Genomic DNA, 26,032 nt, shown 5'->3' on the forward strand with positions numbered 1-26,032 from the left:
GGACTCACTCTTTGTGCAATAGTGTTTAACATGAGTTGAATGATTACCTCATCTCTGTACCCCACACATACAGATAATTGTAAGGGCCCTCAGTCGAGCAATGAATGTCAAACACGTATTCAAACACAAAAAGGTTTTCCAATGCCTCAAAGTGCACCTATTGGTAGCAGACTTTGACTATGCCCTTTAGCATGGTCAACCTTTTACACTTCGGATGATGTATCAACACACCCAGTCAATACAAAGATACAGGCGTGCTTCCTAACTCGGTTGCCGGAGAGGAAGGAAACTGCTCAGGAATTTCACCATGAGGCCAATGGTGACATAAACAGTTACAATTTAATGGTAGGAGAAAAGTGAGGCTGGCTAAACATTGAAGTTACTCCACAATACTAACCAAATTAAGAGTGAAAAGGAAACTAACCTGCACATAATAAAAATGTATTCATTTGTTTGCAACAGGGCACTAAAGTAATACTGCAGAAAATGTGACTAAGCAATTCACTTTTTGCCAAATAAAAAGTTATGGGGCAAATCCAATACATTATCGAGTACCACGCTCCATAATTTTCAAGCATAGTGGTGGTGGCATCATGTTATGGGTATGCTTGTAATTGTTAAGGACTGGGGTGTTTCAGGATTTAAAAAAAAGAGAAACATAATGGAGCTAAGCACCTGTCAAAATTCTAGAGGAAAATCTGCTTCAGTCTGCTTTCCACCAGACACTGTGAGATTAATTTACCTTTCAGCAGGACAATAGCCTAACAGTTTTGACTGAAATCTGCACCCAACACCCAATTTGACTAAGCTTGAAGAATTTGCACAATCAGGTGTGGAAAGCTCAGAGACTAACCCAGAATGAGTCTTAGCTGCCAAAGGTGATTTTGACATGTACTGACTCAGGTGGTTGAATACTTATCTAGTCAAGATTATTTTCTTCCAGAGAGAATTATGTAGGTCATTGACAAAAAAAACAATTAAATCCATTTTAATTTAACTGTGATAACAAAATATGGAAAAAGTCAAGGGGTGAAAATACATTGAAGTCACTGTACATGGATTTTACACATCCATACCTTGATGTCCAAGCTGAAGTTACTGATTTTCTCCCAGCCTGCGTTCTCCAGGTGGAAGTTAGCCCAGCGCAGCAGCAGCTCCTCTGGAGACAGCTTCATCAAGTCCTCCAGGGTCTCTCCATCCCTCAGCAGAGCAGCCAGGGCTGAAGGAGACAGGGTCACAGGACATAGTCAGCTACATCACCGCAAATCACTGACCAGAGGTCTTCAGCCAGAAAAAAAAAAAAGGTACGTCAAAACTGAGGACAGATTACCAGACATAAAAAGATACCTTTGACCCTTGTAATAAGTCAATGTACCATGATGAGGAATAAAATGGTTAAATACCAGGTTCATGAGTCACCAAAGATGCGATAGTGCTGTGAAAGCCCCTCACCTTCATTCCTGCTGAGCTCGATATCAGCGAACAGGCCGATCTTGATGATTTGCCACAGCAGGCCCAGCACCAGGTGGGGTTTCCCCTCCCTAAGGTCCAGAGCCCCGATGTTCACCACGTGGCAGCCAATGGCAGAGGCAGAGTTCAGAGCAAGGTTCAGATTCTCCTGTAGGACGAACAGAAACAAAGACCGTTTTGAAGTACCGTTCACGAAAGAGAAACAAGGCCTCCCACATATGTAAATTAAAACAGATAATTACTGTCATATCTTTACAATAGCATGGGGTGGAATGACTAAATCTAACAATCACTCAGTCAACTACAGTATATGACCAGTTTGGTTGAGTTTGTAAGGACCTGTATTGTGAACGGTGTCAGTTTTGTCTTGTTTATGGTCCTCTCGTCAATCGTGTCTGGCACCGACAAGTTGATCATTTTACTACAGGAGCACATAAACAGCTGGTTTATGAGGGGTCCTAATGTTGGAAGACACAGGTATGCCCCATTTCAAACCACCACGTGTAAGGAAAAATAGCTGTATTAGGGGCTGTAAGGCTTGAAGGGCAGGAATTATACAGAACACAATTATATAAATCTATGGTCTCACCAAAGAACGATGCCGTCGCCCAGGGACTTGAAGAGGGAGTCTGAGTTGGGGTCCATGGGCAGGGCGTGCTTGCAATCAGGGTCATTCTCCAGTGCTGTGTTTATCCAGTTGACAAACGCGTACCGTTCCTCCTCTGCATAGGGCAGCACAGAGAAACACCAAGTCAACAACTAGCACCACATCATAACAGTGGCGGTCGGTGCCGTTTAAAATGAGGGAGGACGATAAAACATTTTATCATCATTTCAAATACAGTATATTGGATGACTGTCATTCAGCCCCGGCCTGCAGCCCCGGCCTGCTAGCTGTCTGAATCGCTGCGTCTCCAGCCAGCCCAACCCCTCACTGGACCCCTATTGATCACCCGGCTACGCATGCCTCTCCCTAATATCAATATGCCTTGTTTATTACTGTCCTGGTTAGAGATCTTATTTCACTGTAGAGCCTCTAGCCCTGCTCAATATGCCTTAACCTACCATTTAGTTCCACCTCCCACATATGCGGTGACATCACCTGGTATAAACATCTCTAGAGACAATCTTTCATCATTACTCAATGCCTAGGTTTACCTCCAAAGTACTCACATCCTACCATACATCTGTCTGTGCATTATGCCTTGAATCTAGTCTCTCATGCCCAGAAACCTGCTCCCTTTACTCTGCTCTGAACGCACTAAGCAACCAGTCCTGTTAGCCTTTAGCCGTACCCTCATCCTACTCCTCTTTTCCTCTGGTGATGTAGAGGTGAATCCAGGCCCTGCAGTGCCTAGCTCCGCTCCTACTCCACAGGTGCTCTCATTTGTTGACTTCTGTAACCGTAAAAGCCTTGGTTTCACACATGTTAACATTAGAAGCCTCCCCCCCAGTTTTATTCACTGCTTTAGCACACTCGGCCAACCTGGATGTCCTAGCCGTGTCTGAATCCAGGCTTAGGAAGTCCACCAAAACCCCTGAAATTTCCATCCCTAACATTTTCTGACAAGATAGAACTGCCAAAGGGGGCGGTGTTGCAATCTACTGCAGAGATAGAACTCTGTCATACTATCATTTCGAACTTCTACTTTTAAAAATCCATCTTTCCAGAAACAAGTCTCTCACTGTTGCCGCTTGCTATAGACCACCCTCTGCCCCCAGCTGTGCCTTGGACACGATATGTGAATTGATTGCCCCCCCCCCCCCCCAATCTATCTTAAAAGCTTGTGCTGCTAGGTGACCTAAACTGTGACATGCTTAACACCTCAGCCATCCTACAATATAAGCTAGATGCACTCAATCTCACACAAATTATCAATGAACCCACCAGGTGCAACCCCAAATCCGTAAACAGGGGCACCCTCAGATTTCATTCTAACCAACCTGCCCTCCAAATACACCTCCGCTGTCTTCAACCAAGATCTCAGCGATCACTGCCTCATTGCCTGCATCCGTAAATAGTTTGCGGTTAAAACAACCACCCTTCACTGTCAAATGCTCCCTAAAACACTTGTGAGCAGGCCTTTCTAGTCGACCTGGCGCGGGTATCCTGGAAGGATATTGACCTTATTCCGCCAGTAGAGGATGACTGATTCTTTAAAAACACTTATCACCAATACATCCACAATAGAGAATTTCAATAAGCATTTTTCTACGGCTGGCCATGCTTTCCACCTGGCTACCCCAGTCAACAGCCCTGCACTCCACATAACTCACCCAAATCTCCCCCACCCAAATAGCTGATGTTCTGAAGGAGCTGCAAAATCTGAACACCTACAAAATCAGCAGGGCTAGATAATCTGGACCCTCTCTTTCTTAAAATTATCTGCCGAAATTGTTGCAACCCCTATTACTAACCTGTTCACCTCTTTCGTATCGTGTGAGATTCACATAGATTGGAAAGCTGCCACAGTCATCCCCCTCTTCAAAAGGGGGAGACACTAGACCCAAACTGCTACAGACGTAAATCTATTCTACCCTGCCTTGCTAAGGTCTTTGAAAGCCAAGTTAACAAACAGCTTACCAAACATTTTAAATCTCACCGTACCTTCTCCGCTATGCAATCTGGTTGCAGAGCTGGTCATGGATGCACCTCAGCAACGCTCAAGGTCCTAAACGATATCATAACCACCATCGATATTCATCGACCTGGCTAAGGATTTCGACTCTCAATCACAACATTCTTATTGGCAGACTCAACAGCCTTGGTTTCTCAAATGATTGCGTCGCCTGGCTCACCAACTACTTCTCAGACAGAATTCAGTGTGTCAAATCGGAGGGCCTGTTGTCCAGACCTCTGGCAGTCTCTGGGGGTGCCAGAGGGTTAAATTCTCAGGCCTACTCTTTTCTCTGTATACATCTATGTCGCTCTTGCTGCTGGTGATTGTCTTATCCACCTCTACGCAGATGACACCATTCTGTATACACCTGGCCCTTCTTTGGACACTAAACTAACCTTTAGATGAGCTTCAATACCATACAACTCCCCTTCCGTGGCCTCCAATTGTTCTTAAATGCAAGTAAAACTAAATGCATGCTCTTCAACCGATCATTGACCGCACCTGCCCGCCCGCCCAGCATCACTACTCTGGACGGTTGTGACTTAGAAAATATGTGGACAACTACAAATACCTAGGTGTCTGGTTAGACTAAACTCTCCTTCCAAACTCACATTAAACATGTCCAATCCAAAATTATATCTAGAATCGGCTTCCTATTTCACAACAAAGCATCATTCACTCATGCTGCCAAACAGTCAGTTTTACAAGGGTATCCTACTGATCCTCGACTTCGATGTCACTTACAAAATAGCCTCCAACACTACTCAGCAAATTGGATGTTCTCTATCACAGTGCCATCTGTTTTGTCAAAGCCCCATATACTACCCACCACTGCAACTTGTATGCTCTCGACGGCTGGCCATCGCTTCATACTCGTCACCAAACCCACTGGCTCCAGGTATTCTACAAGTCTCTGCTAGGTAAAGTCCCGCCTTCCCTCAGCTCACTGGTCACCAGAGCAGCACCCACCTGTAGCATGCGCTCCAGCAGGTCTCTCACACTGGTCACCCCCAAAGCCAATCCTTCTTTTGGCCTCCTTTCCTTCCAGTTATCTGCTGCCAATGACAGGCACAAACTGCAAAAATCTGAAGCTGGAGACTGACCTCCATCACTAGCTTTAAGTGCCAGAGCAACACTCAGATCATTGCACATAGCTCATTTGTAAATAGCCCATCCAATCTACCCAATACTGTATTTATTTTGCTCCTTTGCACCCCAGTATCTCTACTTGCACATTCTGCACAGCTTAACATTCCAGTGTTTAATTGCTATATTGTAATTACTCTCCCACCATGGCATATTTATTGCCTTAACTCTTATCCTACCCCATTTGCACATGCTATACAGTGCCTTGCGAAAGTATTCGGCCCCCTTGAACTTTGCGACCTTTTGCCACATTTCAGGCTTCAAACATAAAGATATAAAACTGTATTTTTTTGTGAAGAATCAACAACAAGTGGGACACAATCATGAAGTGGAACGACATTTATTGGATATTTCAAACTTTTTTAACAAATCAAAAACTGAAAAATTGGGCGTGCAAAATTATTCAGCCCCTTTACTTTCAGTGCAGCAAACTCTCTCCAGAAGTTCAGTGAGGATCTCTGAATGATCCAATGTTGACCTAAAGGACTAATGATGATAAACACAATCCACCTGTGTGTAATCAAGTCTCCGTATAAATGCACCTGCACTGTGATAGTCTCAGAGGTCCGTTAAAAGCGCAGAGAGCATCATGAAGAACAAGGAACACACCAGGCAGATCCGAGATACTGTTGTGAAGAAGTTTAAAGCCGGATTTGGATACAAAAAGATTTCCCAAGCTTTAAACATCCCAAGGAGCACTGTGCAAGCTATAATATTGAAATGGAAGGAGTATCAGACCACTGCAAATCTACCAAGACCTGGCCGTCCCTCTAAACTTTCAGCTCATACAAGGAGAAGACTGATCAGAGATGCAGCCAAGAGGCCCATGATCACTCTGGATGAACTGCAGAGATCTACAGCTGAGGTGGGAGACTCTGTCCATAGGACAACAATCAGTCGTATATTGCACAAATCTGGCCTTTATGGAAGAGTGGAAAGAAGAAAGCCATTTCTTAAAGATATCCATAAAAAGTGTTGTTTAAAGTTTGCCACAAGCCACCTGGGAGACACACCAAACATGTGGAAGAAGGTGCTCTGGTCAGATGAAACCAAAATTGAACTTTTTGGCAACAATGCAAAACGTTATGTTTGGCGTAAAAGCAACACAGCTGAACACATCATCCCCACTGTCAAACATGGTGGTGGCAGCATCATGGTTTGGGCCTGCTTTTCTTCAGCAGGGACAGGGAAGATGGTTAAAATTGATGGGAAGATGGATGGAGCCAAATACAGGACCATTCTGGAAGAAAACCTGATGGAGTCTGCAAAAGACCTGAGACTGGGACGGAGATTTGTCTTCCAACAAGACAATGATCCAAAACATAAAGCAAAATCTACAATGTAATGGTTCAAAAATAAACATATCCAGGTGTTAGAATGGCCAAGTCAAAGTCCAGACCTGAATCCAATCGAATCTGTGGAAAGAACTGAAAACTGCTGTTCACAAATGCTCTCCATCCAACCTCACTGAGCTCGAGCTGTTTTGCAAGGAGGAATGGGAAAAAATTTCAGTCTCTCGATGTGCAAAACTGATAGAGACATACCCCAAGCGACTTACAGCTGTAATCGCAGCAAAAGGTGGCACTACAAAGTATTAACTTAAGGGGGCTGAATAATTTTGCACGCCCAATTTTTCTGTTTTTGATTTGTTAAAAAAGTTTGAAATATCCAATAAATGTCGTTCCACTTCATGATTGTGTCCCACTTGTTGATTCTTCACAAAAAAATACAGTTTTATATCTTTATGTTTGAAGCCTGAAATGTGGCAAAAGGTCGCAAAGTTCAAGGGGGCCGAATACTTTCGCAAGGCACTGTATATAGATTTTCCTACTGTATTATTGATTGCATGTGTCAAACTGCTTTGCCTTATTTTGGCTAGGTCGCAGTTGCCAAAGAGTTCAACTAGACTACCTGTTTAAAGGTGAAATAAAATATCAAATTCCATTCACCCAGCTCAAGGTAACATCAATAGATATAACCTACTACATGATACTCGAATTTCCCTATACCCATCATGAGGTTGCTACAACCTAGCCTATGAATGAAAGTTAAAATTCAACTTGAATGAATGTAATGTTTAGTAATCAGGGTGACAGTGACACATTCAACACCGTCCTGCACACACACTTTCCTGCATCTAGCTGATCTAGGGCATAATCATTAGTGCAGTTGAAAACGAGAGTTTCTATTGGACAAATTCAGGTATGTTAATCGCCATTCTGTTTAAGAAACTAACAGAAACTGCAGAATGAATACACCCCTGATCACACAAATGCAGTTCACTTTAATAGCAGCAACAAACAGCATGATCACTTTGCTTGTTGTAATTCCTCACCTTTTCCCATCGCTTGTGGACCTCAGCTGTCTGATCTGTTGAAAACCTTTTTAAACCAAATATCATAACAGCTAGACAGAGCCTACATAGTTGCCACCACATTACATAACGTCATAGTCAAACACGCTAATATAACGCATTAGTAAACCCGCTACAAATCATGCAGTACAGTCACGAAACACTTTAGCAGTCACACCGGTGGGCCCCGGTTGCAAAAAATGTATAAAACCAAATTCTTACCTTGGAAAAATGTCAGTGTTGAAGAACATAGCACGCTAGCTAACACAGGAGCCCTCCGAGTCAGGTGTTTGAGTAGGCTAAACTAGCTACCTACCTCTTCCATTTTTGAAGAAATGTATTCTTTTAAAACTGCTCAACCATTCTCAGACAACTTCTCACCACATTATATACACTACCAACTGTAGCTTGTGCTTTTAGTACTAGATTCATTATCTGATCCTGATTGCAGCTTTAACTGACATTTTGTCCAGCCAAAAGCAATGATCTGAGTTTGGAGGACATCCTGAAGTTGTCAATTGTGTAAGTCTATGGAAGGGGGTGAGACCCAAGAGCCTACTAGGTTTTGTATTGAAATCAATGTACCCAGAGGAGAACGGAAACCATCTATCCTCCAGCTACACCGTGGTGCTACCCTACAGAGTGCTGTTGAGGCTACTGTAGACCATTGCAAAAAACTGTTTTAATCAATTATTTGGTGATGAATATATTTTAAATAGTTATCCCCAAAGAAATATAGCTGTAATATTACCTATTTTTATGAAATTACCTATTTTTACCTATTTTTATGAATTGACCTCCCCTTCCTCATCTGAGTAGCCTCCACTGCTTCATACACATGATTTGTCACTACACAGGAATAATCTTTTCTATGACATCCCAGAAACCCAGTTATTGTTTTCGATTGACTAATCAATACACTACGAAAGAGACAAACAAAGCATCTACCTAAACTCATGAGTAAGGTTCCCCTAGATTAAAGCAAAGACCCTACATATATGCAATACAACACAATGACAGAAGTGGTAGGAGATGCTGTGAGCAGCTCACCAGAGAAGGAGTGTTGCGTTCCCTCGCTGGACTGTGTAGATGTCCCACCTATGGCCAGGATCCCCTCCTTCCTGTTAATGGCCTTCCGAAAGCTTTTGGCAATGTCACTGCTCTTCAACTCCTGGAATATCTGCAGTAGAGAGGGCAAAGTGCTTCTTAGTAAATCGCTTCTTAGACCAGCTGATATCTCAAAGTGCTGTACGGAAATCCAGCCTAAAACCCCAAACAAGCAATGCAGAAGCATTAAGCTCCCACAAACCATGACATACCTCAAGATCTTAATATAGTTACGATTACGTTATGCTCAGTCATGAGGATTACTAAAAGAGAAATCTGTGTAAAAAGGAATTGTCTCATCTCGAATCAGTTGCACGAGTCAAAACAAAAATTCTATAAGCTGCAATTCTATTCAGTAAGGTTCTCACTGGGGAGAGGCCATATGGTAACAGAAAACACAGAAAATTTAACTTTTTTCAATGTGTCAATCACTCTCGAGTCATCTGGGACCCACGAGCTAAGCCCAAGGGACTATTAGGGGGGCACTTGAACAGTCGTAGTGTCATTCCAAAAAGTGACCAAATTCAACATCTACTCACAGATTCCAACCTTGACTTCCTCTGCCTCTGAGACATGGCTCCATAAAAACTCTCCATATGCTGCTTTGATTGTGCCTGGCTACAATGTTTTCAGGAGAGACAGGATTGAAGGAAGAGGAGGGGGTGCGATGATTTACATTAAAGAACATATCCGATGTAAACAAATTGAGTGGTCATGTGATAACGAACTAGAAGGTATCGGCCTGAACGTTACACTGTCTCCCCAAATGTCTTTTACCCTCATTGGAATGTATAGGCCACCTTCCACCAAAAGTGTGTTTTTTGATCAGTTTAATACCATGCTTAGGGAATGTGATTTTGGGAAAGAGGTCATCTTAATGGGAGATTTTAACATTAATTATGAAGACAAGTGTTGTAGGAAAACCCTCAAACGGATCACTAATACCTTTGACCTTACACAGCTAGTTAAAGGGCCAACCAGGGTGACTTGTTGCTCTAAAACACAGATTGATTTGGTGTTCAGTAATAAACCAGAGAGAGTGACTAAATCATTCAATATGGTTACTGGGCTGTCTGATCATAATCTGACACTTATAGCCAGAAAGCTGTCTAAGAGCAGGTTTAACCTCTCTACTGTTAGAAAGCCGGATCAACTAAGAATACCTAAGAGTGAATTAAGCTATTTTGAAAACACAATTAAGGGAATTAACTGGAATGATCTCTTGTCCTATACAGATGTGGAAGCTGATAGTCAGGTTTTTCTATCCACAATCCAGACTACAATAAATGGCTTCCTAAAGAAAATCAAATCCAAACCTGGCCAAAAGAGCACTCTTCCTTGGCTAAATGGAGAAATCTGGAAATTGATGAAAGAACGAGATTATGCTCTAAAAATAGCCCTAAAATCTAAATTAGAGCATGACAGACGTAGGTTTACCATGTTGAGAAATAAGGTGATGAAAGAAATTAGACAGGCCAAGGCAAACTTCTTTATTAACATAATTGGTGAAGCAAAGGGAAATTCTAAATTGATATGGGAGAATCTAAAAAAGTTAACAGGGAAAGACCATAGTAACACTGCAAAAAGACTAGAAATCATGGTGAATAACAATCTAACACAGGATGCAGTCGAAATAGCAATAGCCTTCAATTCCTACTTTATTGACTGTCAGGGCACTGACACAGAACCCCTCCACTTGTTTCCTGGGCCCAGTGCTAGTGAATGACACTCAACCTGTCTTCATCATAAGGGAGGTTTCTGAGTCAAAGGTGAACAAGGTGATTAGCTCACTAAAGAACTCTAAAGCCAAAGATGTGTTTGGGATGGACTCTACCTTTCTTAAAAACTACAAAGCGTCACTCATTGGCCCCATTACTAAGGTCACCAACACATCTATTGGTCTCGGTGTGTTTCCAAGGGTATGGAAGTCGGCCATAATAACGGCCATCTTTAAATCAGGCGACCCTGCTGACGTGAGTAACTACAGGCCCATTAGTATACTACCTGTGGTGTCAAAGGTTGTTGAAAAGTGTGTAGCAGAACAACTGATTGCCCACCTCAACAACAGCCCCTTCACAATACACTCCATGCAGTTTGGCTTCAGAGCGAAACACTCCACAGAAACGGCCAACTGCTTTCTTCTGGAAAATGTGAAGTCCAAGATGGACAAAGGGGGTGTTGTGGGGGCTGTGTTTCTGGACCTAAGGAAGGCTTTTGATACTGTTAACCATGAGATTCTCATCACAAAATTGTCCAAGTTCAACTTTTCCCCTGATGCCTTGAGATGGATGAAATCATACCTTGAAGGTAGAACTCAGTGTGTCAGAGTGAGCAATGAGCTGTCGCCCACTCGTAGCTATGATGTGGGCGTGCCCCAAGGGTCAATACTGGGGCCCCTCCTGTTCAGCCTGTACATTAATGATCTGCCTTCTGTCTGTACTGGGTCTGAAGTTCAAATGTATGCAGATGATACAGTGATATATGTGCATGCAAAGAGCAAACAACAAGCTGCACAAGAACTCACTACTGTAATGGTCCAGGTTACAAAGTGGCTCAGTGACTCGTGTTTGCATCTCAATGTGAAAAAAACTGTTTGCATGTTCTTCACAAAGAGGGCAACAGATGCTACTGAGCCAGATGTCTATGTGTCAGGGGAGAAGCTCCAGGTGGTATCCGATTTTAAGTACCTTGGCATCATACTTGATTCCAACCTCTCTTTTAAAAAGCATGTGAAAAAAGTAATTCAAATAACCAAATTCAACTTAGCTAATTTCCGATTTATACGAAATTGTTTGACTACAGAGGTAGCAAAACTGTACTTCGAAACTATGATACTCCCCCACTTAACATACTGCTTGACTAGTTGGGCCCAAGCTTGCTGTACAACATTAAAACCTATTCAGTCTGTCTACAAACAGGCTCTCAAAGTGCTTGATAGGAAGCCCAAAAGCCATCATCATTGTCACATTCTTAGAAAGCATGAGCTCTTGAGTTGGGAAAATCTTGTGCAATACACCGACGCATGTCTTGTATTCAAGATCCTTAATAGCCTGGCTCCCCCTCCACTCAATATTTTTGTTAAACAGAAAACCCAGACATATGGCAGCAGATCCACAAGGTCTGCCATGAGAGGTGACTGTATAGTTCCCCTAAGGAAAAGCACCTTTAGTAAATCTGCATTCTCTGTGAGAGCTTCCCATGTCTGGAATACACTGCCATCAGACACACATAACTGCACCACATATCACACTTTCACAAAATGCTTGAAGACATGGCTAAAGGTCAATCAGATTTGTGAACATGGTCCCTAGCTGTGTGTTGCCGCTTTCCATGTTGTCTGTAGCTTGTGAGGTGTGGAAACACTTTGTTGCTTTTATGAATTTTGTCTTGCTGCTTTTTGTTTTATGTTGCTCTGTCTGTATGCTACGTCTTGCTTGTCCTATGTTGCTCTGTCTGTATGCTATGTCTTGCTTGTCCTATGTTGCTATGTCTTGCTTGTTCTATGCTGCTATTGTCTATATTGTAATTTTTTTTAATAACCTGCCCAGGGACTGCGGTTGAAAATTAGCCGGCTGGCTAAAACCGGCACTTTTACTGAAACGTTGATTAATGTGCACTGTCCCTGTAAAAATAAAAATAAACTCAACTCAAACACCAGTGTTTAACAGGAAGCTAAGTGCCTCTGTACCAAACATTACATCCTCCTTTGTAAGAAGTAAACATAGTATACTGTATGCTGAATGGCCAGGGGAAATGCTTTTGGAAATAAGGATGCGAGGGGGTGTAGGTTGGGTTAGAAAGACATTAGTCAATGGCCTAAAATCTATACAGGAGCCAAAGTTTGAGCCAAGTAAATCAATGCGTTTGTATTCACAGGCCCCAACATCTCTAGTCGCTGACCTGACACCTGCTGGTCTCAGTAGTCACCACCAGCTACTCAGCCTGGAATTGAGTGACATTAAAAAGGTGTGCGCCACAAACATCAGATCATGTAGCGTTAGTTTGAAATCCTAAAGCTTAGTAAAATTAGACATTTTCCATGAGAAGTTAAGCAAAGTTCCTGGGTTTAAATTGAGAAAGAAAAAAAGTTGGCTTACAACAGTGAACCTATTTTATGGGATAAACAAGCCAATTCTAGATCTTGCGGCATATTTTGGTTAAACTATCCCAAATTCAATGGAATTGCAACCCTATGCATTCTTCCATCACATGTACAGCTGATTCTCAAGATCTTGCACACTAGAGATGCTATTGAGCCCACACTACTACACTCTGCGCCAAGGACTACATGCTTTCTGGTAAATTAGAATTACAATACTGGGTGGGGTGAATATATTTTATATGACATGATTTTTGTTAACTAGTAAATAGCCTACAGCAAAAAAAATAAAAAAAAATTCTGCTAGTTAGTTTGCCACCATGTGGGTTTTAGCTTGCTTGAACCTTTTAACTAAGGTGTTAATTCACCCGTTTCCATACACGTTTCCTTTTTAAACATTTATCTTACAAAGGAGTTCGTTAAACTGCTTCACCATTTATCTGTACATGGAATAGTATTTTTACACAAATTTTTTCCCCTAATCTTTACAGGAAAACGCCACGGGCACCATCTGATGGACACATTTCACTGCAACTAATGTAGAACGAACAGCTGTGTACATTTGCAAATACTGTGCCAAATCATATGTGAAGAACGCAACAATGCAGAATCTGGGCAAGTGCATAAAGTACTCTCAGCGCTCACAACAAGTCCCTCTACTTCTATTCGAGGTGAAAATTATGAATCAGACACCTTATCGATAGCAACAGCTCACGGTCCTCCTGGAATCAGACGTTTTTTTTTTACTCATTGGAGGAACGTTGTCAGAGAAATGCTGATGAATGTTTTGCTCGAGCTGTGTATGCAACTGGCTCACCTCTGATCCGCACAGGCAATGTGTATTGGAAGAGATTTCTGAATGTTCTTCGCCCAGCATACATCCCGCCAACCAAACATGCTTTATCTACTAATTTGCTGGATGCAGAGTTCAACAGAGTTCAAGTAAATCATAGAGAAAGCAGAATGTATTGCAGTCATCGCCGATGGGTGGTCGACTGTTCGTGGGCAAGAACTCATTAACTACATCTCCCCCTAAACCAGTATTCTACAAGAGCACAGACACACCAGTCTCTACATTGCAAATGAGCTGATGGCAGTCAATGACCTTGGACCACAGAAGGCGGCTTGGTCTAAAGTGGAGGAGTCCTAACCTCACACCCATTGGCTGTGCTGCTCATACATTGAATCTGCTCAAGGACATCATGGCACTGAAAACAATGGATGCTCTCTACAAGAGGGTCAAGGAATTGGTTAGGTATGTGAAGGGTCATCAAGTTATAGCAGCAAGCTACCTCACCAATCAAAGTTAAGAATAAGAGCACCACATTGAAGCTGCCCAGCAACACCCGTTGGGGTGGTGTCGTCATCATGTTTGACAGTCTCCTGGCGGGGAAGGAGTCTCTCCAAGAAATGGCCATATCAGTCTGCTGATAGACAGCCCCATCAAGAGGATCCTCCTGGATGATGTATTTTGGGAGAGAGTGGTAAGCAGCCTGAAACCTACAGCAGTAGCCATTGCACAGATTGAGGGAGACAATGCCATCTTGTCTGATGTTCAGACTGCCTGCAGATTCTAGATTCCCACTTCACTGTTGCGCCAAGCAGAGGAAACTGCAGTTCTGAAATACATCAAAAAGCATGAAGACGTCGGCCTGAAGCCCATACACGCCGTAGCGTACATGTTGGCACGCAAGTATGCTGGCAAGACCATCCGGTTTAGTGCAGAGATCAACAAGGCCTATGGTGTCATCACCTTGGGCTGGATGAGGGCAAGATTCTTGGCAAAGAACACTTCCAAGCAAGGGCTTTGGGATGGAGATGAGATATGTTGGCACAACTGCCATATTGCATCAGTCACCTGGTGGAAGCAACTGTGGATCCGAGGCTCTTTTCCCCCGTTGCCACCATCATCCTCCAAATCCCACCAACATAAGCCACCTCAGAGCACAACTGGTCCTTGTTTGGGAACACACACACAGGCTGACCAATGCGAGGGTTGAAGAATTGGTGGGCATCCAGGAAAATTAGGCCTTTTGAGTCTGACAATGAGCCATCCTCAACAAGGTTGGAAAGTGACAGTGAAGATGAGGCCTCAGTCTGATGTTCAAGAGGTAGACATTGAGGAGGTCCAAGGAAAAGACAGAAGCCTGAGAGGAAGACAACCAAAGCTTTAGTTTCGAGACTACCATTTTACAGATGCATGTTGAAGTTTTTTTGGGGAGACGCAATGTATCATTGGGGATCATTCAATATTCCCTTTTGTTGTTCAGTGAAATCATCCCATGTGAAGAGTCACCTCGTTTAATTAAAGTTCAATTTGTAACTAAATGGGGGTTTTCTATTGGAAGGATTTAATAATTTGCAATTATGTCTACTTATGATAAGGTAAAAGGTTTGTTTGTCTCCATATGATAAGTATATCCAAAGTTAAAAAAAGAAACGTCCTTACTGTCAACTGCGTTTATTTTCAGCAATCTTAACGTGTAAATATTTGTATGAACATAAGATTCAGACAAACTGAACAAGTTCTAAAGACATGTGACTAACATAACTGGAATAATGTGTCCCTGAACAAAAGGGGGGGTTCAAAATCAAAAGTCAGTATCTGGTGTGGCCACCAGCTGCATTAAGTACTGCAGTGCATCTCCTCCTCATGGACTGCACCAAATTTGCCAGTGTTGCTGTGAGATGTTACCCCACTCTTCCACCAAGACACCTGCAAGTTCCCAGATTTTTTTTTTGGGGGGGGATGGCCATGGCAGAATATTGACATTCCTGCAGCCATACTGCTCGTTCTGTGCGTGGTGGCATTGTCATGCTGGAGGATCATGTCAGGGTGAGCCTGCAGGAAGGGTACCACATGAGGGAGGAGGATGTCTTCCCTGTAACACATAGCGCTGAGATAGTGTGTCGTTATTGCAGGCACTGTCCGATGATGCGGTGACACACCGCCCCAGACCATGACGGACCCTCCACATCGATCCCGCGCCAGAGTACAGGCCTCGGTGTAAACGCACTTTCCATCGAAGATAAACGCGAATCCGACCATCACCCCTGGTGAGACAAAACCGTGAGTCATAAGTGAAGAGCACTTTTTGCCAGTCCTGTCTGGTCCAGCGACGGTGGGTTTGTGCCCATAGTTGTTGCCGGTGATGTAAGGCAGGTCCTCACCAGACAACAGGCCTACAAGCCCTCAGTCCAGCATCTCTCAGCCTATTGCGGACGGTCTCAGCACTGGTGGAGGGATTGTGCGTTCCTGGTGTAACTTGGGTAGTCGTTGCAATCCTGTACCTGTCCCGCAGGTGTGATGTTCGGATGTACCGATCCCGTGCAAGTGTTACACGTGGGGGACGTTTTACATTTAACGGTATTAATATTTATTAGCATTGGCCTCCCGGGTGGCGCAGTGGTTAAGGGCGCTGTACTGCAGAGTCCCTGGGTTCGCGCCCAGGCTCTGTCGTAACCGGCCGCGACCGGGAGGTCTGTGGGGCGACGCACAATTGGCCTAGCGTCGTCCGGGTTAGGGAGGGCTTGGTCGGTAGGGATGTCCTTGTCTCATCGCGCACCAGCGACTCCTGTTGCGGGCTGGGCGCAGTGCACGCTAACCAAGGTTGCCAGGTGCACGGTGTAGCCTCCGACACATTGGTGCGGCTGGCTTCCGGGTTGGATGCGCACTGTGTTAAGAAGCAGTGCGGCTGGTTGGGTTGTGTATCGGAGGACGCATGACATTCAACCTTCGTCTCTCCCGAGCCCGTACGGGAGTTGTAGCGATGAGACAAGATAGTAGCTACTACAACAATTGGATACCACGAAATTGGGGAGAAAAAGGGGTAAAAAAAATAAAATAATAAATACATTTATTAGCATATGGAAAGTCTCCAATTCTGAATATTCCCCAAAATGTGCAACCCTAGTTAGCTTACATTGCTTATGCACTGTAGATAGAAGGCCATAGTAACCACAATAACCTCATTTCCCTTTATAAATAATGCCTTTGTTGTGATTTAATTTGCGTTCAATGAAAGGTTATTGTTCATGTTCATCTCAACCTAAAAAAAAAAAATAATGTAATCCATTATAGCAACTAAAAATAGCACAACCCCCTCTAACAAATATACTGTAATAGCCATAGTTATGTTAAACCATACAAAATAGGCTGAATTCAAGATTTAAAATTGTCCCCCAAAAATAAGTTCTTCATCATTGAGCTATGAGAAATGGCCTTAGAGATTATGAATTTGTTTTTTCTTTTGGGATGCAAGACGTCACTACTCAACATGGAGACTAGCACAGGCCGTTAAATTAATGTCATCACAGGCAAAACAAAATAAGGGCACACTACTATTCTGACCTCATTTCTGTGTGTACGTACACACATTTTACTCTACTTCTGAGTACCAGAAGTGATCAATTAAAATTGAGAAGTGAGGACATTTTGCCAGTCCTTACTTGTTAAGACCATTTTAGGTTTAGGAGTTAAAATTAAATGTTAGAGAAATAAGACAGATAAATAGCTACATGGACTACCTGCATGGTCCACGGTCTCTATGCACACTACACCAGGGCGATTCAAACCTTTTCCTGAAGACCTACTTTCCTGAATGTTTTCACTCCAACCCGTTGAAACTAATCTGATTCAGTTAATCAAGCAGCTAATTATTAGAATCAGGTGTGCTAGATTAGGGTTGGAGCAAAAACCTACAGAACAGTAGCTCTCCAGGAACAGGGTTGGAGAGCTCTGCTCTACACACACCACCAGGGGTGTCAAACTTATTCCATAGAGTGGAGGGCCTAGTGTCTGCAGGTTCCCTTTCATTTAAGACCTACACAACCAGGTGAGAGGAGTTCTTTACTAAATGTGATTAAGTCATCAATTAAGTACAAGGGCGGAGCAAAAACCTGACTCAGCCCTCCCTGGAACTGCTACTGTTTAGCATACATCCTGATGACAAGTCACCTTACAACATGCACAACCCTACCACGCCAGTATCCCTGTCTTCACATTGCAAATATGGTATCGACACTGCATTTACCCTGTATATAGGTTCCTTACTCACACGTGTTCTCGTTTCTACTTCATGTGTTTTTGTTCTACTCTACATTAATTTTAATAGTACTACTGATATCGATTACTGCTTTGTTGCGTATTTCTTGACTCCTCTCCCCCCCCCCCCCCCTCCTCCCCCATGACTCACTGATACAAACTCGTCAAAGCTGATCTCGTTGTCCTTGTTGCGATCCAGCTTCTGGATGATCTCCCTGACTTTGTAGCCAGGCAGGGGAAGGTTTGCCTCCTTGAACAACTCATGGAGCTCGTAGTCACAGATGGAGCCATTGCCATCGAGGTCTACAAATGCAGACAGGAGCTTAATCATGATTTTTTTTATATTTTTTTTACTAACATTCAGCCAACACAACGTTTGTTTCTAGGAACCCTGGCATGGTTCCCAAACAATACAAAAAATAAGCTAATAGGACTAAAAAGTCAGGGACTGTACAATGTAGAAGCTGTTGACTATTAGCCTAGGTGTGTAATGTCACATTATGAAAACATTCATTAATGACCATACTAACGTAGAAAATAAATCAAATCAGATGTAGCCTACTCACCAACTTTGCCAAACGCCTCTCTCAGTTCCTCCAGTTCATCTTTGGAGCTAATCTTTCCTGCCATCTTGATGAAAATGATCCGAGGTGGTCAGTCAAGAAGTGGGTTCTGTACAGACAAAACAGGGAACACCGCCAATGAGGTTTGGACATTAGAGTGAGACTTGGAACAGAAGTCCAGAACCAGTCAGCTCACGAGGCAGTAGAAAGTGTGTACGCTTCTGTGCACTTTTGTGCACTTTGTCACCTGGGTCCACAGAGCAAATGGCCCAAGACAATGCTCACGGGCCAGTCAACCCGTTCCCCAGTTAAGAGAAAATGCCTCCCACTCTTACAGTATCCAGCAGACTACAGAAATGTGTGTTGGAGTAATGCTATTGCATCAATTTTTGGCATCCATCTGTAACTTGTCCTGTGAGAACTTTGAACATCAATATGGACATAAACTCAGCAAAAAAAGCACAATCCTTCCATCAGTGCTCAGACTGTCCGCAATAGGCTGAGATCCATCTGAAACTGGACTGAGGGCTTGTAGGCCTGATGTAAGACAGGCCCTCACCAGACATCACCGGTAACAACGTTGCCTATGGGTACAAACCCACCGTCGCTGGACCAGACAGGACTGGCAAAAAGTGATCTTCACTTATGAGTCGCGGTTTTGTCTCACCAGGGGTGATGGTCGGATTCGCATTTATCGTCAAAGAAATAAGCATTACACTGGGACCTGTTGGATCGGAGGGTGATGGCTAGGGCCATTCCCCCTAGAAATGTCCAGGAAGTTGCAGGTGCCTTGGTGGAAGAGTGGGGTAACATCTCACAGCAAGAATTGGCAAATCTGGTGCAGTCCATGAGGAGGAGATGCACTGTAGTACTTAATGCAGCTGGTGGCTCCACCAGATACTGACTTACTTTTGATTGACCCCACCCCCTTTTTTTCAGGGACACACTATTCCATTTGTTAGTCACGTCTGTTGAATCTTGTTACGTTCATACAAATATTTACACGTTAAGTTTGTTGAAAATAAATGCAGTTGACAGTGAGATGACATTTCTTTTTTTGCTTAGTTTATAATCTGTAGTAACATGTATCTCTTCAAGGTGAACTCTAAAATACTGTTTGCAAGAAGTTGTCCTTAGGAACCTATCCCTTTCATAAACAGACCAAAATCCCACTAATTTACAATGCCTGCTTCCTTTTATAGCTGAAGGGGTGGGGGCAGTATATTAAAACCCACTTAAAGTCAGAGTCAAGATTCCTGTATTTTTACAGTCCCCATAACCAAAACACAGGTATTGGGTCGGTGTGAATGGTCCTCAGCTTTGGGTCAAATTCTGCCTCAACTACAAAAGACCATCTAGTGACCGGACCACTCTGCCAAACCAGCAGAACGAGATCGACAGTTTATTTGAATCATGAAGGGCCCTCAGCGATTACAGTCTCCTCAGCCATTTTGCTCCTCAGCTGAAAACAACTTGAGCCATCAGGACTCTGCCGCCCACCCCATCTACTTCCTAGCCCCAAATGATCATAAATAAGATAGCAACCGAACAGACTGATCTTGCTCCAATAGGACCCGTCTCTACCAATCAGCCTCTGGCATCACAAGCACATATTCAACAGGACGAACAAAGGACAAAAGACAGAATGTGTAATCAATAACCATGAATGAAGATCATTGATTGCATACACTAAAGGGAGCAAAGAGGTGCTTTGGTTTCTCAAACTCTCAAAACTAGAAATTAAATTCAGTCAAAAACTATTAGGCAATATTTTTTCCCCCAGAAAGCAGCAATTTCCTATGCGAGTCATGTCGAGGCATTTCCCCACTAATCAAATGACATACTGTTTTACAGAATCATGGCTCTGACCGTGTACAAAACATTAGGAACACCTTCCTAATATTGAGCGCACCCCCTTTTGCCTCAATTTGTCAGGGCATGGACTCCAAGGTGTCGAAAGCATTCCACAGGGATGCTGGACCAGGTTGACTTCAATGCTTCCCACAGGTGTCCAATTGGCTTATAGTGGATCTCTACTCCGAAAATCTCATCAATCTCATCCCACAGATACTCAATTGGCTTGAGATCTGGTTACTGGACAGGCCACTGCAGTAAGCTGAATTCACAGTCATGTTTGTGGAACTCTTTCTGGATAATCCTAGCCTTGTGGCATTATCTTGATAAAAAAATATATATATATATATATTTATTAAGTGCAGACAGATACACTGCTGCCAAGGGATGCACCTGATTGGCAATGTTCACATATGGCATGTATACGTTGCTCTACTTCTACCAAGGAGCCCAAAACATACCGTCACCAGCAAGCTTTGTTGAGACGCGGCATGATGGATGCGTGTACCACGTGATACAGTAGGAACAGGGACTCAGACTAGGCAATGTTTTCGGTTCATCAGCCCACAGCAACTTCTTATTTTTTTTGCTGAAAGTAGTAACTAAGGTCGTCGGCTAGCATACCCCATTTCGGTCAAGGTACAAGTTGTACAATCTTTTTAGGGGTCTTTAGTCATAGCCAAAGACTGCAGAGCAACAGTCTGGCTACAATTTGTTTCAGCCTTTTTTGTCCCCTTTAGTCAATCAACAACCCTTTTTTGCCCGATGGCTGGATGTATTTTGGGTGGCGGGTCATTCTTGATACACACAGGAAACTGTTGAGCATGAAACACCCAGCAGCATCACTGTTCTTGACACACTCAAACCGGTGCGCCTGGCACCTACTACCATGGTGCAATTGTGGTAACGTACAAAAACTCAAGTCCTTCTGTTCTCCCGAACTGGAATACCTCTATCATATGCTGACCAGAATTGTTTTTCGGTTAGTCACTGCCGTGTATATTCCCCCCAAGCAGACTAGCGGTCGACCGATTATGATTTTTCAACACCGATACCGATTATAGGAGGACCAAAAAAAAGCTGATACCGATTATTCGGCCATTTGTAATAATGACAATTACAACAATACTGAATGAACACTTATTTTAACTTAAAAGAAGTCAATACAATCAATTTAGCCTCAAATAAATAATGAAACATGTTCAATTTGGTTTAAATAATGCAAAAACAAAGTGTTGGAGAAGTAAAAGTGCAATATGTGCCATGTAAGAAAGCTAACGTTTAAGTTCCTTGCTCAGAACATGATTCCTTTTAACATGGGTCTTCAATATTCCCAGGGAAGAAGTTTTAGGTTATTATTATTATTATTATTATTATTGGACTCTCTATACCATTTGCATTTCATTAAACTTTGACTATTGGATGTTCTTATAGGCACTTTAGTATTGCCAGTGTAACAGTATAGCTTCCGTCCATCTCCTCGCTTCTACCTGGGCTCGAACCAGGAACACAACGACAACAGCCACCCTCCAAGCAGCATTACCCATCGCGCCACAAAAGCCACGGCCCTTGCAGAGCAAGGGGAACAACCACTCCAAGTCTCCGAGCGAGTGACGTTTGAAATGCTGTTAGCGCGCACCCCGCTAACTAGCTAGCCATTTCACATCTGTTACACCAGCCTAATCTCAGGAGTTGGTAGGCTTGAAGTCAAACAGCTGCTGGCAAAACGCACGAAAGTACTGTTTGAATGCTTACGATCCTGCTGGTGCCTACCATCCCTCAGTCAGGTCATTAATATGGTCGAATCCGGAAACTATCATTTCGAAAACAAAACGTTTATTATTTCAGTGAAATACGGAACCGTTCGTTATTTGATCTAACGGGTGGCATCCCTAAGTCTAAATATTCTTGTTACATTGCACAACCTTCAATGCATGTCATAATTACGTAAAATTATGGCAAAGTAGTTCGCAATGAGCCAGGCAGCCCAAACTGTTGCATATACCCTGACTCTGTGTGCAATGAAAGCAAAATAAATGACAATTTCACCTGGTTAATATTGCCTGCTAAACTGGATTAGTAGTTATAACTAGTGATTATGATTGATTGATTGTTTTTTATAAGATAAGTTTAATGCTAGCTAGCAATTTACCTTGGCTTCTTTAACTGACTTACCTAGTTAAATAATAGGTATAAAAAAATTAAAAGAATCGGAGCCCAAAAATACCAATTTCCAATTGTTCTGAAAACTTGAAACCGGCCCTAATTAAAAATCGGCCATTCCGATTAAATCGGTCGACCTCTAACTCAGAGGGTCACTGACAGTTCTAGAGTTCCTATGGAGATGGGAGAAGCTTTCAGAAGGACAACCATCTCTGTAGCACTCCAGCAATCAGGCCTTTATGGTAGAGTGGCCAGACAGAAGCCACTCCTCAGTAACAGGCAAATGACAGCTTGCCAAAAGGCACCTAAAGGACTCAGACCATGAGAAACAAGATTCTCTGGTCTGAATGCCAAGCGTCACATCTGGAGGAAACCTGGCACCATCCCTTCAGTGAAGCATGGTGGTGGCAGCATCATGCTGTAGTAATGTTTTTCTGTGGCAGGGAGACTAGTCAGAACCGTGGCAAAGATGAACAAAGCAAAGAGATCCTTGATGAAAAGCTGCTCTAGAGCGCTCAGGACCTCAGACTGAGGCAAATGTTCAGCTTCCATTTTGACGAACCTAAGCACACATCCAAGACAATGCAGGTGTGGCTTCAGGACAAGTTTCTGAATGGCCTTAAGCTCAGCCAGATCCTGGACTTGAACATCTCTGGAGAGACCTTAAAAATAGCTGAGCAGTGACACTCCCCAGCCAACCGGAGAGCTTGAGAAGATCTGCAGAGAATAATTTATTTATTTATTTTTTATTTTAAAAAAGACTCGAGGAAGTATTCACTGACAAAGGTGCTTGAAAGTACTGAGTAAAAAGGACTGAATATGCAAATGATAGTACCCGAAGAGTGTTAAATTAAAATATATTTTATTTGAGAATCTTCAAAGTAGCCACCCTTTGCCCTTGATGACAGCTTTGCACACTCTTGGCATTCTTTCAACCAGCTTCACCTGGAAAACTTTTCCAACATTCTTGAAGGATTTCCCACATATTCTGAGCACTTGTTGGATGCATTTCCTTCACTCTGCAGTCCAACTCATTCCAAACCATCTCAATTGGGTTGAGGTTGGATTATTGACGAGGCCAGGTCATCTGATGCAGCACTCCACTCTCCTTCTTGGTCAAATAGCTCTTACACAGCCTGGAGTTGTGTTTTGGGTTATTGTCCTGTTGAAAAACAAATGATTGTCCCACTAAGCACAAACCAGATGGGATGGCGCATCACTACAGAATGCTGTGGTAGCCATTCTGGTTAATTGTGCCTTGAATTCTAAATCAATCACTGACCGTGTCACCAGCAAAGCAACCCCAGATCACACCTCCTCCATGCTTCATGGTGGGAACCACATGTGGAGATCATCTGTTCACCTACTCTGCATCTCACAAAGACAAGGCAGTTGGAACAAAAAATCTAAAATGTGGACTCAGACCGAAGGACAGATTTCCACCGGTCTAATGTCCATTGCTCATGTTTCTTGGCCCAAGCAAGTCTTCTTATTATTGGTGTCCTTTAGTAGTTGTTTATTTGCAGCAATTCAGGCTGTGTCACAACCGGCCGCCATTGGGAGTCCAATAGGGCAGCGCACAACTGGAGCAGCGCCGTCAGGGTTTGGCCGGTGTAGGCCATCACTGTAAATAAGAATTTGTTCTTAACTGACTTTACTAGTTAAATAAAAGGTGAAATGAAAATATGTCAAGAATAGCTCAAATAAGCAAAGAGGGTCCAAGACATGGTCAGTCAATCTAGACAATTAAGAGATTTGAAAGTTTCTTCAAGTGCAGTTGCACAAACCTTCAAGCGCTATAATGGAATTAGCTCTCAGATCCAGAGTTACCCTCCGCAGCAGAGTTAAACTCATTAGTTAACAGCCTCAGATTGCTTCAGAGTTCAAGTAACAGACATCTCAACATCAACTGTTTAGAGGAGAGATATATATATATACACACACACATCTCTAGCTCTCTCTCTATCTCTCACACACACAAAGAAATTCATTCACGCAAGAAATTCATTCATTCTCCTCTAAACAGTTGATGTTGAGATATATATATATATATATATATATATATATATATATATATATATATATATATATATATACTTTGAAATTTAACCAGGTAGGCTAGTTGAACAACTTCTCATTTGCAACTGTGACCTGGCCAAGAACGCAAAGCAGTTCAACACAGAGTTACACATGGAATAAACAAACATACAATCAATAATACAGTATGAAAATAATCAAGGGGCATATTGAAATCCAATTTATCCTAATGTATTTACTCAACATACAAAGTAATTTCCCCTGGTAAAGTTTGGGACGGTTAGCTGGCTAGTTAGGGTTAATAGTTGAATCGCTAACAGATGCTACTATAAAGCATACAAACGTATAATTAATGGATGAAAAAGGGAACGTTGTTGACCAGTTTAAACAAACCATGATGTAACGTCAATTTGTATTCTTAAAAATAACTTACTTCAGATGCCCCCACAATTACGCACAACGTCCTGCTCGAGCCCAGATACTTCCTCCCTCTTCCAGCAATGGAAATGCACTAGCAACCTCGGCCTACTGACGAGCCAATAAGTGTTTAGAGCAAATTAATGACAGGCTGCGTTTACAGAGGCAGCCCAAATCTGATCTTTTTCCACTTATTGTCCTTTAGACCAATCACAACAAAAATGTAGACATCAGCTATTTATCAGAGCTGAGCTGATTGGTCAAAAGATTATAATTGGGCTGCTTGTTTAAACGCAGCCACAGTGGGCCCAATTCGGATCTTATTTAGACTAATTGGTCTTTTGACCAATCAGATCAGCTCTGATGTGAAACGGTCTGATGTGACTGGTCAAAAGACCAATTAGTGGAAAAAAGATCAGGGGCATAACCATTTTTATATTTGATTCGACCTTTATTTAACTAGGCAAGTAAGTTAAGAACAAGTTTGTATTTACAACGACGTCCTACCGCGACTCTGGGCCAATTGTGCACTGCCCTATGGGACTCCCAATCACAGCCGGTTGTGATACAGCTTGGAATCGAACCAGGGTCTGTAGTAACACCTTAGACCGCTGCGCCACTCCTGAGCCCCGATCATTATTCTGATTCTGTTGCAAAACATTTTTTTTTAAGGAAGCAAATGGAACGAAACGTGGAGGGACACAATCCGTGCAACTTAGTGTCCAACTTGCATACACTGACACAACATTGAACAGAACTATAGGGACACTTTTATTTTTTTTATTTAACCTTTTATTTATCTAGTTAAGTAAGTTAAGAACAACAATTGTGTTTCTTTACGTAATATGTAAATGTCATAACTTAAAAAACAGTTGTCCTAAAGACAATTACACTCTTCGACCAAGTATTTAAACTCCACCAACGAGGCTAGATCATCACATTTTAAAATGTTCAGGAGAGAATTCCAGGACCACGGAGCTGGGTAACTAAAGCAATTTATACCATGACCTGTTCTAATTCTTGGTACTGTTAAAAGCAAATGAGAATGGGACTGTCATTGATATTTATTTACTGACCTGATTAAAAAAGAACCAAGGAAGGGACATTTTACCCTATATATATATATCTACATATACAGTGCCTTGCGAAAGTATTCGG

General features: G+C 42.6%; 1 protein-coding gene across 1 annotated transcript in view; it reads right to left on the reverse strand.

The window, feature by feature from the left end:
- Positions 1-25,015, reverse strand: part of LOC139422980 (plastin-3-like) — a 37,532-nt gene extending 12,517 nt beyond the window's left edge. Inside the window, exons 1-8 of the mRNA XM_071174519.1 lie at positions 24,891-25,015; positions 18,407-18,512; positions 17,992-18,143; positions 8,641-8,770; positions 2,060-2,192; positions 1,810-1,891; positions 1,453-1,618; positions 1,077-1,219 (exon numbers count right to left, since the gene is read on the reverse strand). Of these exons, the coding sequence (XP_071030620.1) occupies positions 1,077-1,219; positions 1,453-1,618; positions 1,810-1,891; positions 2,060-2,192; positions 8,641-8,770; positions 17,992-18,143; positions 18,407-18,470 (870 nt within the window). The 5' untranslated portion in view covers positions 18,471-18,512; positions 24,891-25,015. The remainder of the gene's footprint in view (positions 1-1,076; positions 1,220-1,452; positions 1,619-1,809; positions 1,892-2,059; positions 2,193-8,640; positions 8,771-17,991; positions 18,144-18,406; positions 18,513-24,890) is intronic.
- Positions 25,016-26,032: the final 1,017 nt, after the last annotated feature.

The sequence above is a fragment of the Oncorhynchus clarkii genome, chromosome 12, assembly GCF_045791955.1.
Source record: "Oncorhynchus clarkii lewisi isolate Uvic-CL-2024 chromosome 12, UVic_Ocla_1.0, whole genome shotgun sequence".
NCBI lineage: Eukaryota > Metazoa > Chordata > Actinopteri > Salmoniformes > Salmonidae > Oncorhynchus > Oncorhynchus clarkii.